The 13,113-nt window shown below is 42.5% G+C and overlaps 1 protein-coding gene across 1 annotated transcript; it reads left to right on the forward strand.

The window, feature by feature from the left end:
- The first annotated feature begins 1,843 nt into the window (after positions 1-1,843).
- LOC139139717 (uncharacterized) lies at positions 1,844-12,612 on the forward strand. Its single transcript, XM_070708578.1, has 2 exons — positions 1,844-1,888; positions 11,165-12,612. Exon 2 carries the CDS (start codon positions 11,170-11,172, stop codon positions 12,610-12,612), a length of 1,443 nt encoding a protein of 480 aa, XP_070564679.1. The 5' UTR covers positions 1,844-1,888; positions 11,165-11,169.
- The last annotated feature ends 501 nt before the right edge of the window (positions 12,613-13,113 follow it).

Here is a 13,113-nt window from a genome sequence, read left to right on the forward strand (position 1 = left end):
CGTGTAGTCTCTATGTAACACAGGCGTGATGTTTTCTGGGTAGTTGCTATAAGTGTAGTTTATGCTACGTTCCGACGTAGCCTAATCACCTAGTGTGATTAGGCTACGGAAGAGAACGTCGGAACGTAGCATAAACTACCTATAGCAACTACCCAGAAAACATCACGCCTGTGCTATGTAAGCTACATGGCAACTCGCATCTGTGGTACAGCTATGCCCCTTCAAGGCTAGTTACTGTTTATCCTCGAGATGAAATCATTGACCTTTTTAAAGGATGTTAAAAATATATCCTCTGTTAAATATAGCTTAAATTTTCAGTCATTCTTGGCTGTAAAATGATTGAAGGTTATCGATATAGTCACAGTTACGAGTGGAGTGATACGTACCGGCCGCCGCGTACTATGCATAGTACGCGGCGGCCGGTACGTATCACTCCACTAAACTGTGGATAAAGTATAAGGCACATGAAATCTCGACAGCGCCCTCTAACATCAGAAAGCCTGCTGCAATCACAGGTGCCTGGGTTGCCGGTGTACATGCATAGAGAGAGATGGGAAGGTTTGACACGATTTTGCCCTCCGGAATCCTGTAGACAATAAAAATCCACGTATATCAACGCATGCAGTCAAAAAACTACCTTCCTCCGACAGATAAATACCTTTGACGTTTAATGTCCAACCCTGAGACGTGTTAATCGTTATTTAGTCTCTCTTTTGGCCCTAAATTCCTGGTTACGTACATCCTCAGGGTGTTACGTACGTCAGCCATATTTGAACTGGACAAATTACCCATGGTTCAGCGCGCATAAGTGATGAACTCGTGACCTTCGCACGATCAAAACAAATGTAACAATGGTAAACTTCCCATGACTTGAGTTCGTGCAAAACTCAAGGCTGGCCGTTGTGTGCACCAATACTTGTAGCCTGTTTGATAGTGGATTTAAATTTAGCAGTTGCGGGTCACGGGTTCATGTGCAATGCAAATGAACCCACACTGCACTATGGGAAAGAATGTAGTTATCAAAATGGCTGCCGTACGTAACAGCCTGATGAACTGGGTTACCAGAGAGTGTTGGGCCAATATTGAGACTAAATGCTAGTTCGCCCTCTTGAAACTTGAGCGTTAAAGGCAAGAGGTATTTCGATATCGGTGTAGACCTTTTATTTGACTGTAAACCCCGTATTTTATTGGATTTTCATTCCGGAGGGCAAAATCGTGTCAAACCTTCCCATCTCTCTCTATGCATGTACACCGGCAACCCAGGCACCTGTGCTGCCATGGCCGTGCTTTCGAAAGTTGTTGTGTCGTAACATTTGCCCATTTAGAGAGAACTACTACTACCAAACGACCTTTAATTGACTTTTGAAAACGATTTCAAGCGTAAACTATACCTGGCCCGGTTTTGGGGTGTCTGCGCATGTGTAAACAATATTTCCGGTTTACTTGCTGTCGTCTGAAAGTCGCGAGTCGCCTGTTCCGATGTTTGTTCGTCAAATCACGATCGGCAAGTCAGCGAAAGGGCGAGCTCCTGCTTGGAATATGCCAACAAACAATGAATTCGACAGTAGGTACAAGTTTCAAACGAAGTCTGTCCTTGTTATCTTGTAGAAATTGATAAGTATTAAGACATTTGTATTGTTGATCGTCATGTGAGTCCATGGACTCTGCCATGGAGTCAAGAGCTGTAGCTCCATGGTGTTGTGAAATGCGGGCTTTCGGCCGTTGGCGGCGCCCTCCTGCACAGGTGCTGCGCCGCCGTTGTATTCATGGAATGCCTATAGCCTCGCATGTACATTACGCATTTCCCCTCGCCAACAGCAGAATGATCCATACCGCCGAAGCCTAAACGTAAAGCCTCTGCGGAACCACCCAGTACAACAAAGACTTGGTAAGTCCACCGAGTTTATATCACTGGGAAACACTATAATTGGCGCTGCGACTTTTCCGAACCTTTGTGGGAAAAGGCGAGAAAACTTAGAGTTTTATTTCTAAGTAGAAGTCGGAGTACCTCACGGAAAAACTCGTGACGTGGCCTTCCACTTGAAAGTGATACGAGTAGAGTTACGTGGCGTATTCATAATTGAAAGTACGAGTATACGAGTAGGTAGAATACGCCAGAGTGCTTGGAAAGTTTTACGAGTAGAGTTGGGACGCCCAAGTGCTTTTTTGATTTTCAACACTTGCCCCAAATAAATTAGCTGTAGCACAGTTTCTTCGGGTGAGAGACTTAGAAGCTAGTGGCGGCTAAGAGAAAATCAAGAACAAGCTTCCAGGTGTTGCTGTAAAGCTTGCGACGGAACAGGAAAAGGTAACTTCGCTGTAACTGTTTTAAGTAAGTTTCCTCATCTGGACGTAAGTTCATATTCGCTCATTGTTTGGGTGAAATAAATTGTTGGCGGGAAATTTTTGTGTGGTATTTCTGTGGTGGCAGCCAGATTTCTTCACACCTTTTTCTTGCTGACAATAGCGAATTACGCACACCACGTTTTCACTGCGCATTTTTGTGCGGTTAACGAAATATTCACCACCAGTTTCGGAATTTTACCATTCAGTGGTGCAAAAAATAGCGTAATAGGGGAACATTAACATCTCAAGTTCTTTTTTCATTCTGTGCTCATGAAACATCAATTTTAGACCGGTGACGCACAGTTCTTTGGTCATTTTGAGGGACATTTTTTTCCCTTTTCGTGTCTCGTTTCCATTCTTTCGAGACGTCGTTTTTTTGTATTTTTGTATTTTTGTGCCTCGTTTCTCGTTTTTGTTGTAAAACACCTTTTTTATTTTCGAGTTTCTAGACATTTTTAGAAAGTCGTTTTTTTAAGGAACTGAATTTTTGTTGTGTTCCGACCTAGCTATTGTGCATTTTATTGAATAAAGAAAGCACTTTACGTCAATTTCTCTGCAAAGTCACGTAACATTTTGCTGACATATTGTGGGAAATTTGAGTAACACTCCGACAGTATTACATTATTGTTACTCTGTATTTTATTGCGAGTAATTGTATTTTACAGTGCCATTTACTATATATTACTTTGTATTTTATTGCGGGTAATATTTGAGTTATTTTACATCATATTTCTGTATTACTCTGTACTGTATTGCGGGTAATAAACATTTTTATTATTAGCACCAGTTCAGCAATAAAACAACACAAATCATTGCCCGGCAATTATTGTAGGCATCACGCATATTATTGCTTGTGTTGAAATAAAATACTGGTCTGTGATTTTAATAAAACAACACAAATCATTGCCAGGCAATTATTGTTGGCATTACGCATATTATTGCTTGTGTTGAAATAGAATACTGGTGTGTAATTTTAATAAAACAACACAAATCATTGCCAGGCAATTATTGTTGGCATTACGCATATTATTGCTTGTGTTGAAATAAAGTACTGATCTGTAACTTTATATTTGGGAATTAAATATTCCATCTGGCGCAATCATGGAGATTGATCTCAACACCTGCACCATTAAAGAACTGGAATACTTACCTGGTGTTGGAAGGAAAATTGCAAAGAAGATGGATAAATTGCGTCAGAAATACGGTAAGATCACATATGAAATGGTCTGCTCGATACCACGGTTCACCCCTTCAGATAAATTTATGGAGATGGCTGTTTTCGAAACTAAACGGAAACACCAATCTTCACCACCGACACAAACTAAAGGTGCACATGCCATAATCCCACCTACTCAGGGGGAATTGGACAGTGAATCCGAAGGGAGTGTAAAAGACAGCATGAAAGAGTGGATGGATAGGGTAGATGAACTGACCCAACATCATGAAGCTACCCGAAGACGTACATGGCGGGAACTTCCACACCCCGGCGAAATGTCAACCGTGATGTACCATGATCAACAGGGTATTTGATGGTTTTTGATGTTTGACCATGAACTACCTTGGTTGGCTATGATATGAGACCACAGTAAGCAGTCAAATACCTTGGTCTATCACAGTTGACCACGGTCTATCATCGCTGATCTGTTCATGATTGTCGGCAACCATGGTCAACCATGTTATTTGATGACTGATTATATTTCTGACCATCGTTATCAATGCGACCATCGTCCTAGAATGACAAATTTTCTTGATGACCATGTTTTAAATTTTTATTTTGGTTAAATTGTAATATTGCAAAATTCTCTTCAACATATCATAAAGAATATTTTCAGGCAGAATTTAACACGTGTCCAACGATGAAGACAACAGGATGCCAAATATCATAATCACTCAATAAATAAACAAAATCGAAGTAAGTTATAGGTGGTATGTACTGTAAATACCACATAATCCTTAAGAAAAGAAAAGTCAAAGGATTAACGATTTGAGAAATACTATTTTTGAAAAAAAAATTAGATAGGTCAATTTGTGGAATGCACAAATTTATCAAACCATTACCTTGGAATATGAAATAAATGTACTGAAAAACATCAATGCATGAAGGTTATTTCTCTGGACATTAATGTTTTTAAATGATAAGTTTCAAAAAAGCCGTGACAAATTTCAGGAAAAGAAACTACAATTTTTTTGTTTGGTTTACAAGTCATACCACTGAATAGCTGCAAATTAGCCCATGGGCCCTGTTCAAGGTTTTTCTGTGTTGCCGTGTAGCACCGAGCACTAAATAAGGCCATTGCCTCAGTCATGTGTCGATCAGAAAGTGTTACTGTCCTACGTTGATACATGCAAACACATTTAGAAAGGTAATTGGCTTAAAATCTGACTACTCACGATAGTTACTTGCATAATCATACATGTCGGAAGGCCATAGAGGTACACTGACTGATTTATAGTGTATAAAAGTTGGCATAAAAGTAATATACTCTCCCATTCTCGCAAAACTAATGTTTGAAAAGGCAGCGGCAGCAGCCAGGAGGTCACAGGTCAAACAGACATCATGTATTCGAACTTTGACCTTACTACATCACGTGTTGTAAAACAAGACTTCTGATTGGCCAATTTTGCCAAGGTTGCCATTTTGAATTCCAGTGTTGGAATATGTTAGTCTGGATAATCATTCACTCCATTAAGCCACGGTTTTTGGGAGAAATCGTCGATTACTTCTCTCAGTCGATGATGAAGGGAACACAGAAGAGGTTTAGGAGAACAACTGTAATGATTGAAGGACGTTGCCTGCGTTAGAGACTTAGAGTTTATGTAAGTTAAACTTCGATCAGTGGATGTCCGTTATTTACAGTGTATGGCCGTGGCAGTGGACATGTTGAATTTTCCAGCCTTTTCGTGACGTTTCAACTGAGAGTTTGCTACTTCGACCTTTCCACACCTTAGGGGACTATTTCAAACCAACCACTGTTCTTTGAGAAGTTGAGAACATATGGCGACAAGAAGTGATCTCTGTTCATATCGATTATGGATTGGTATGGTACTTATGGTAGCAACTCTACTGCATGCAGTGCACAGGAATAACATAGTATAAATCGGACATGATACAGTTTTATTCTCGTCTCAGGTGCTGATCATTCGATGTCTTAATGATGGAAGAAATGTTTTTGGACTTGATACAACTACTCTCTTTCCAAGTAGTGCGGGTGGTGGCATGGTTTGTACTGTGATTCATTTCTTGTGCAAGTTTTACTGTTCATCAGCTCTTACCATGTAAAGGACACCACAGACCTGATCCTGATTTTTACATGTAGCAATTGAACATTGTTTTACCATGATGCCTTGTTTATTTTGGCTGAAACTCAACATCTAATGATAAAACATCAAATCAAAGTTCTCATGTTTTCCATGTACACTTCATTTTCAGGAAAGGCATTTTGAAATATATAAAGTGAATTTTATTTGTCAACAAAGTACACGTAACAAAAATTACACAGTTTTTGAATAAGTTTTTCATAGTTAAATTTATATATATATATATATATATATATATATATATATATATATATATATATATATATATATATATATATATATATGTGTGTGAATTTAACATAACATTTTTTAACTGATCAGTTTCCATTTGATACACATTTTAAATATTGCGATCTGTTGATCTTACCGTTGGTCTTTCAAAGGACAGATTTTGCTATTCTTTTGTATATTCCATTATCAGATTGCACTTAGTACGTGTAATCCAAAAAAGATATCAACAAAAGTACCAAGAATTTATAATCATTATTCTTCTAACACTAAATTCAATATTGATATATTTTTATAAAAAGTTACATGTACTTGTTAAAATTTGTGATGTTTCACTTTGTGATGACGTATCTGTATAATCTGTCAAAGCATTTTTAAACAGACAGAATTTATCAACAGACTTTCATGTATAATTCATTTCCTAAAATGTTGGTTATTCTTCCAACATATATAGAGATGTTTTCTACTAACATTAATATTTTGCATTCAGTATCCAGTATAATAGATCAAAGTACAAACGTTTTTATTTTGTATCTAACTAATATTTACAATGAAAACATATATTTAACAGCTCATTTCATGTTGAAACTACAATTATTGTATGTTCATAATAGAAGAGATATTTGTTTTATTGTACAGTAATATATTGTTTTTTTAATGAAACATTTATTGCCTGAGGGTTTTCTTTTACAGTCAAGTGTGATTGAATGTGTCCACTGGAATGAAGACGTGTTGGAAGTATATCCTCTCAACTTTTTCATGGCTGTTCAGACCTTCTGGCATCTGTATACATGACTCTAAGGTGAATTTTAGAATCTGCTGCTCACAAGGTAAACGTATCAAAAGAGTTACTGGGTCCTGGGTACATTTATATGTCACTTTAGAAAACTATCATTTGTATACGATACAGGGGAAGAAACAGCACAATGATGTCATGTACCACATGCTGACTGTCAGAATTGCTGTGGAAAAGACAATGTCAGGATTTACAATAATCTGAATACCGTGAAATATTACAGGTAGTGTGTATGCTGTTGTTTAGCCAGCAGTTACCATGCCTTTCATATGAACCCCGCCCCTAATCTTCATGCACACTCCATACAAACAAACACAATTTAACTTCTACTTCTCTGTGCAAATATGTATTTTTTACTATTGCCCAAACTTGGTGCAAAGTTCATAACACTCTTAAAAACCATGGTCACCTGTCATTGACCACGGTGGTGGCTGTGGTTGATCATGATTGACCATGAGTTTGTTGGCCATGTTTGACCATGTTAGACCATAGTAATTTGTGCCATTTAACAAACATGGTCGTCTATGGTTGACCGCGGTCATATAGCCATGGCTGACCATGGTTTTTTGGCAATGGTTGACGATGGTAGACCATAGTAATTTGTGCCATTTAACAAACATGGTCGTCAATGGTTGACCATGAATTAACATGGTACACCATGGTCATATGACCATGAACTAACATGTTAATTCCTGGTCTCAGTCAGAAAAAAATGTAACAACTTAGCCGGCTATTGAACCACTCTTTTTGGGAGTGGAGATTTAGCCGACTGGTTCTGTCTGTGGCCTCCCAGCTAGGCGACTGATGCCGTATGTTGTGGGTTCGAATCCGATTGAAAACTATCCGAATTTTCTACCCTGGGTAGGTAACACTGCTGGTGGACAGAATTGTCCCCGAGGTTATCGTTCGCCCAGTTAAAGCGATGAAATTTGTTTCTTCGCTTCGATAAAGTGTGTATGTGCGATGTATGATAGTGAGCATGCGTGCGTGAGTGCTTCACGAACTCTACAACGTGTGAGCGGTCTCAGTCAGGAAAAAAAATGTAACAACTTAGCCGGCTATTGAACCACTCTTTTTTGGGAGTGGAGATTTAGCCGACTGGTTCTGTCTGTGGCCTCCCAGCTAGGCGACTGATGCCGTATGTTGTGGGTTCGAATCCGATTGAAAACTATCCGAATTTTCTACCCTGGGTAGGTAACACTGCTGGTGGACAGAATTGTCCCCGAGGTTATCGTTCGCCCAGTTAAAGCGATGAAATTTGTTTCTTCGCTTCGATAAAGTGTGTATGTGCGATGTATGATAGTGAACATGCGTGCGTGAGTGCTTCACGAACTCTACAACGTGTTGAGCGGTCTCAGTCAGAAAAAAAATGTAACAACTTAGCCGGCTATTGAACCACTCTTTTTGGGAGTGGAGATTTAGCCGACTGGTTCTGTCTGTGGCCTCCCAGCTAGGCGACTGATGCCGTATGTTGTGGGTTCGAATCCGATTGAAAACTATCCGAATGTTAATTCCTGGTTGACCATGTTCACTTTCGCCTGGGCAGGTAGGTACCAGACCTTCCGAGAGGGAGAGTTGGCGAAAACGTTACGCAGGTCGGAGAAGGCAAGAGAGGTCAGATTTCGGTGATTATCCACCAGACCATCGGGAGTTTCCAATGTCTCATCAGCCGACACCCGACCGATATCCTCCAACTACTGGAGAGTATTATGGGGGCTATGAGACAGAAGTACCAAGGGAGCCAGCATACTACCAGCGTCGTAGAAGGACAGATCAATATCGACCATCTATCCCGTATCAGTGCCCAAGACTTTGGTATATGATGGTCTGGTAATTGGCGAGCGTTTCAGCTGAAGTTCACCAAGTTTGCTGAGACGCAAGACCTGTCCTTCAGTGACTGCAAGAATTATCTGTGCTGGTGTCTGGATGGCAAGGCAAGTGATTATTATACCATGGTCACCGAACGTAATCAGGAGATCAGCTACCATGAGTTGATAAAAAAGATGGAGAAGCGATTCGGTTCACGAGATCTTCCCGAATCGACCCAGCTTCAATTTGCCCAGTCAAGACAACATCCTGACGAAACTTTAGAAGAATGGGCAGGTAGGGTATATTCTCTTGCAGCACGTGCCTTCCGGGATTATAGTGACGCTACATTGGACCAACAGGCTGTCATGAAGTTCTGTCAAGGATGTTACGATCGTGAAGCAGGTGAGTCGGTAGCCAACCAAAGACCTGCAAGCATCGAGACAGCCTTGGATAGTATTAAATGGTACCAATATAACCACCGGGAAATATTTGGTGCCAGAACCAGCAGAAGAGAAGTGCGGTTTGTTAGTCCAGAGCCAGACCGGACGAGGGACATTTACGAAGTGCGGTCAACATCCCGATATGACCAAGAACGAAGGAGGTCACCTCCAGAACAACGCATGAAGTTCCAAGCTAGTAAGATAGATGGAACAAGTGCAATGGAGGGGAGGATGTCACGCATGGAAACCCAGATGTCTGCTATGAGGCAACACTACAGACTGTAACATCCCAATTAGCAGAACTCACAAAGGTGGTAACAGGTGCAGCCAACGAACAATGCACTTTTAAAAAGGTCCTTACTATGATAAGATATATTGTGCATGACAAATAATGTGAACTGACTAATTTTAAGACAAGAGGGTAATTAATTAGCTGTTCATAATTTGCCCTCTCACAGAAAATTTTTGGACCTACCCTCCCACACTCAAACTTCATTTTTACCCACTCCCCACATATTTTTGATTTTTGCCTGTTTCCCCTCCCCACTGTGAATTTTTGAAGCTCCCTCGCCCTGTGGCGAAAAAAAAGTTGCCAATTTCCCCTGCCCTGGAAACAATTCCCCTAAAAAGGTTTTTTGCAAAGCCCTGTCCCCACGACAATCAACCGATATCCGCCCTGCCCTACAAAAAAACCTAAAATTTGCTCCCCTACCACCTAAAAACATGTCCCCTGCCCTAGCAAAATTAAAATTTCCCCTGCCCTCAGAAATTGCTCCTGGAATAGCTTTTTCGATGAATAGCTCTGTTGGCTGCACCTGTGGTAAGTCAAAAACAAGCTCCTAGAAGCCGATCACCATCTCCAAGAAATCGCTGCTGCTAGGTGTGTGCAGAAATTGGACATTTCAAAAGGGACTGCCCACACCAAAACCCAAAGAGGGCAGAAGCACCTGAAAAGAAAACATTGTCCAAGCAGTTAAACACCAAAGGGTCAAACCCGGAGGCCTGAGTTTGGCCCATAGCGATACCAAGGGCCTCAATGCTTCTAAGGAAGAAAAGAGTTTCACCGAAACAACACCACCTAGTGAGCTGGAAAAAGTCTGTGAGAAAAGTGTGTCACCAACCTCTACAGGGGTGACACCAGGTAATAAAGACAGACTAACAACTGAAGTACCTCCAAGCTCTGATGCAAGGGATGAAACCGAGCAAGCCAAGGAAGCAACAACAAAGGTTGAACATCAAACTTCGAAAGCTTTACTGGCAGAGGCGAATTCCAAAGAGCAAGAGGTCATCCAAACTATTGAAGCAGATAACAAACCTACAGAAAAGGTTGTTATCAACGCAACGGACACAAAGGACAACACCGAACATGCCATGGAGGTAAGTGACATATTGAATGACGAACAACTAAACCCATATGTTCCATCGGCAAAGGAGCCAGAGGTTAATGTCACCTCAACAGATATTAAGCCTGTACCAGAGGTTGTTGTGGATGATGTTGTCCGATTACCAACTGACAGTCCTAAAGGTAAGAACCCTAAAGCTCGGCTGGTAAGTGGGCTAAACGGAACTGGAGTACCAAAGATACAAAGACCAACAGGATACAGTACTCCAGTTACAGGGGCGGCCGATAAAGGGACGACGAGAGATGAGAGGGACTGGCCTTGGGATCCAGGTGGCCTGTCCAACATCTCTACAACACAAGAACGGATGAAAAGAGATTACGACCTTTGGGTGAAAACGCACTCCTATGAAGATGGTGATCCTATCTATCTGCTGGACACAGGATCTGCCAAAGGGAAGTGTCGCAAACTTTGTTCGCCTTGGAAAGGTCCAGGAATCATCATTGCTAAGCTCACACCCTACCTATTCCGCATCAAACTGCGAAGAGACATACTGACCATCCACCATGATCGCCTGAAACGCTGTGAGGATAAAGAACTTCCAAAATGGTTGATATCCTACCAGAAAGTCCTAAAAAGTGGCATGGATGACACTGGGGAACTGTATTGCATCTGCAGACAGCCAGATGATGGTCAATTTATGGTGCAGTGTGACTTTTGCTATGAATGGTTCCACGGAGCGTGTGTGAATGTTACACCAAAGGATGTAAAGACACATGACATCTTTACATGTCCAAATTGCAGGTAAGAACACCCGGCATGCACACAAATTGGCAAAACGTTAAGGTGTAACTAACATGCACTCCGAATTACTTCTCTTTTCACAGAAACAATGGAGCACTCCCGGCGACATCGTGGGAGTGAGACCCGTAACCTATCTTGGGCTGAGGTGGAGGAAGCCGACCAGGACCGGATCCTCCTGCCGCCCAAGAGGTTAGTGTACGGGATAGGTATGGCCAACGTCCCTTATCACCGGAAGGAGAGGATGCTGATGCGCCAATACCAACTGGCTGTCCAGCGTAATCACTGGCGCTGGGTAGAAGACACTCGGAGGGAGGCAGACGTAGTGTTTCCTGAAGAGTGGTTATATCGGCATCTTCTCCATCGGGATCCAAAGAAGAACAGGATCCCGAAAAGGCATAGAGCTCATCCACCAAGTTCTTCCACGCATGAGTCTAGCCGTGATGTCCGCTTGAAGACCCAACCCGGCTTGACAGTTGTCAAGCACATACATCGATCGTCGGGGGAGGTCATCGAGTCATCAGAACATCACGGCACAAAGAAGGACTCTCCCTCCAGAGGAATATCATCAACATCCAGGGGAGTCTCACCATCAAGACCAGCTTCGCCCCAACGTAGAAGGAGGGATCAACCCCCAGCTAAGGACGGCGAACGGGCGAAGCCATCTGCACCCCTGGCTCGTACTTCCGAAGAAAGGCAGCGTCAAAACATCAGACCTGCAGCTGCAACAAAATCAGCATCAGCAACTCGACCTGGGGAAAAAGCTAGCCATCATGGGCAACCCAGGAAGGGTAGAGGGAAATCCTCTGTAATGGAGGAACCCTCCAAGAAGACTAAGAGGAAGTACGAGGACAGTACTCTGGAGGTGACTATCCAGCGTGGAGGAAAGCGGACGAGGCGCGTGGTAAATTGGTTTGGACAGGATCAGCGGGGGCAACCATCAACATCAAAGGTCTCCTGTCAGCAACCACACCCAGCCAAGCGTACCTGTGCATGTCCAGTTCCTGGGTGTGGTAAGGAATCGAGAAAGCTGAAGCGTCATTGCTTAGGGGTCATATCCATCCGAGCCTACAGGAGAAACCCCCGTATCATGAAGGCAGTTGAAGTAACCAATGCCCTGCTCAAAATAGTGGGCTGGATCCTTGGACCAGAGAAGACCATCCTCGACCTACTCCAGCACGTCAGGAAGCACTGTCTGAGGAAAATCCCTCAGACCTCTGTGCTGTCCAAGGCCAACTGCCTCATGATGAAGAAACTGTGCCAGGCCAATGGATGGGCTACACCGTCGAAATTCCAGCTACATCCGCCCAATTCACCGGCCGTGTTGATGCACTGGAGGATCCTCGTCATCCTTCTCGGCCGGTTAACAGAAGAACAACGGGATGAATTTCGACAGGTAGACGCCAAAGGGGTGGAGGCCAGAGAAGAACACCCAACCAAAGAAATGCCAGTCCTGGAGGGCCCACCAGAAGAGTCATCAGTCAGGTATGTGAGAGGTCAGAAATCGACAGTCTGCGCCCCCAATCTGCGCTAGCGCATTTCAATCTGCTTTATCAATCTGCGCTCCCATTCTGCGCTATCAATCTGCACTCCCATTCTGCTCTCTCGTTCCATGAATGTTTTGATTTTAGTCATTACGGTGGCATTTGTGACACTGCCGCGATATAGCTGCCCGCTAAATAATAAGACATGGCATGGTTTAGTGTTGAAATAGACTTGTATTTTTGTACACCATACCGACACTTGTACACCATACCGACCGTCAGGAAGACTGGTTGTAAGATCGAATGCAATTCCGAATCAAGCGCGACATACAGTTATAGTCTCATGGATCCTTAGGGCTATGAAGAAGACATTCGATGAATTTTCTTTCTCATATAAAAAGGTTGAGAAATGATCAAGTACATGTAGTAAAAGGGAGTGGCAGGGCTTGCTACCAGCGACTACAGCAACCTCGCGACTCGCGACATTGATTGAAGAAGTTTGTAGGATGGCCTACGGAAGCGCAAGTGGATACAAACTTTTGGTTTGGGTT

The sequence above is a fragment of the Ptychodera flava genome, chromosome 9 (assembly GCF_041260155.1).
Source record: "Ptychodera flava strain L36383 chromosome 9, AS_Pfla_20210202, whole genome shotgun sequence".
NCBI lineage: Eukaryota > Metazoa > Hemichordata > Enteropneusta > Ptychoderidae > Ptychodera > Ptychodera flava.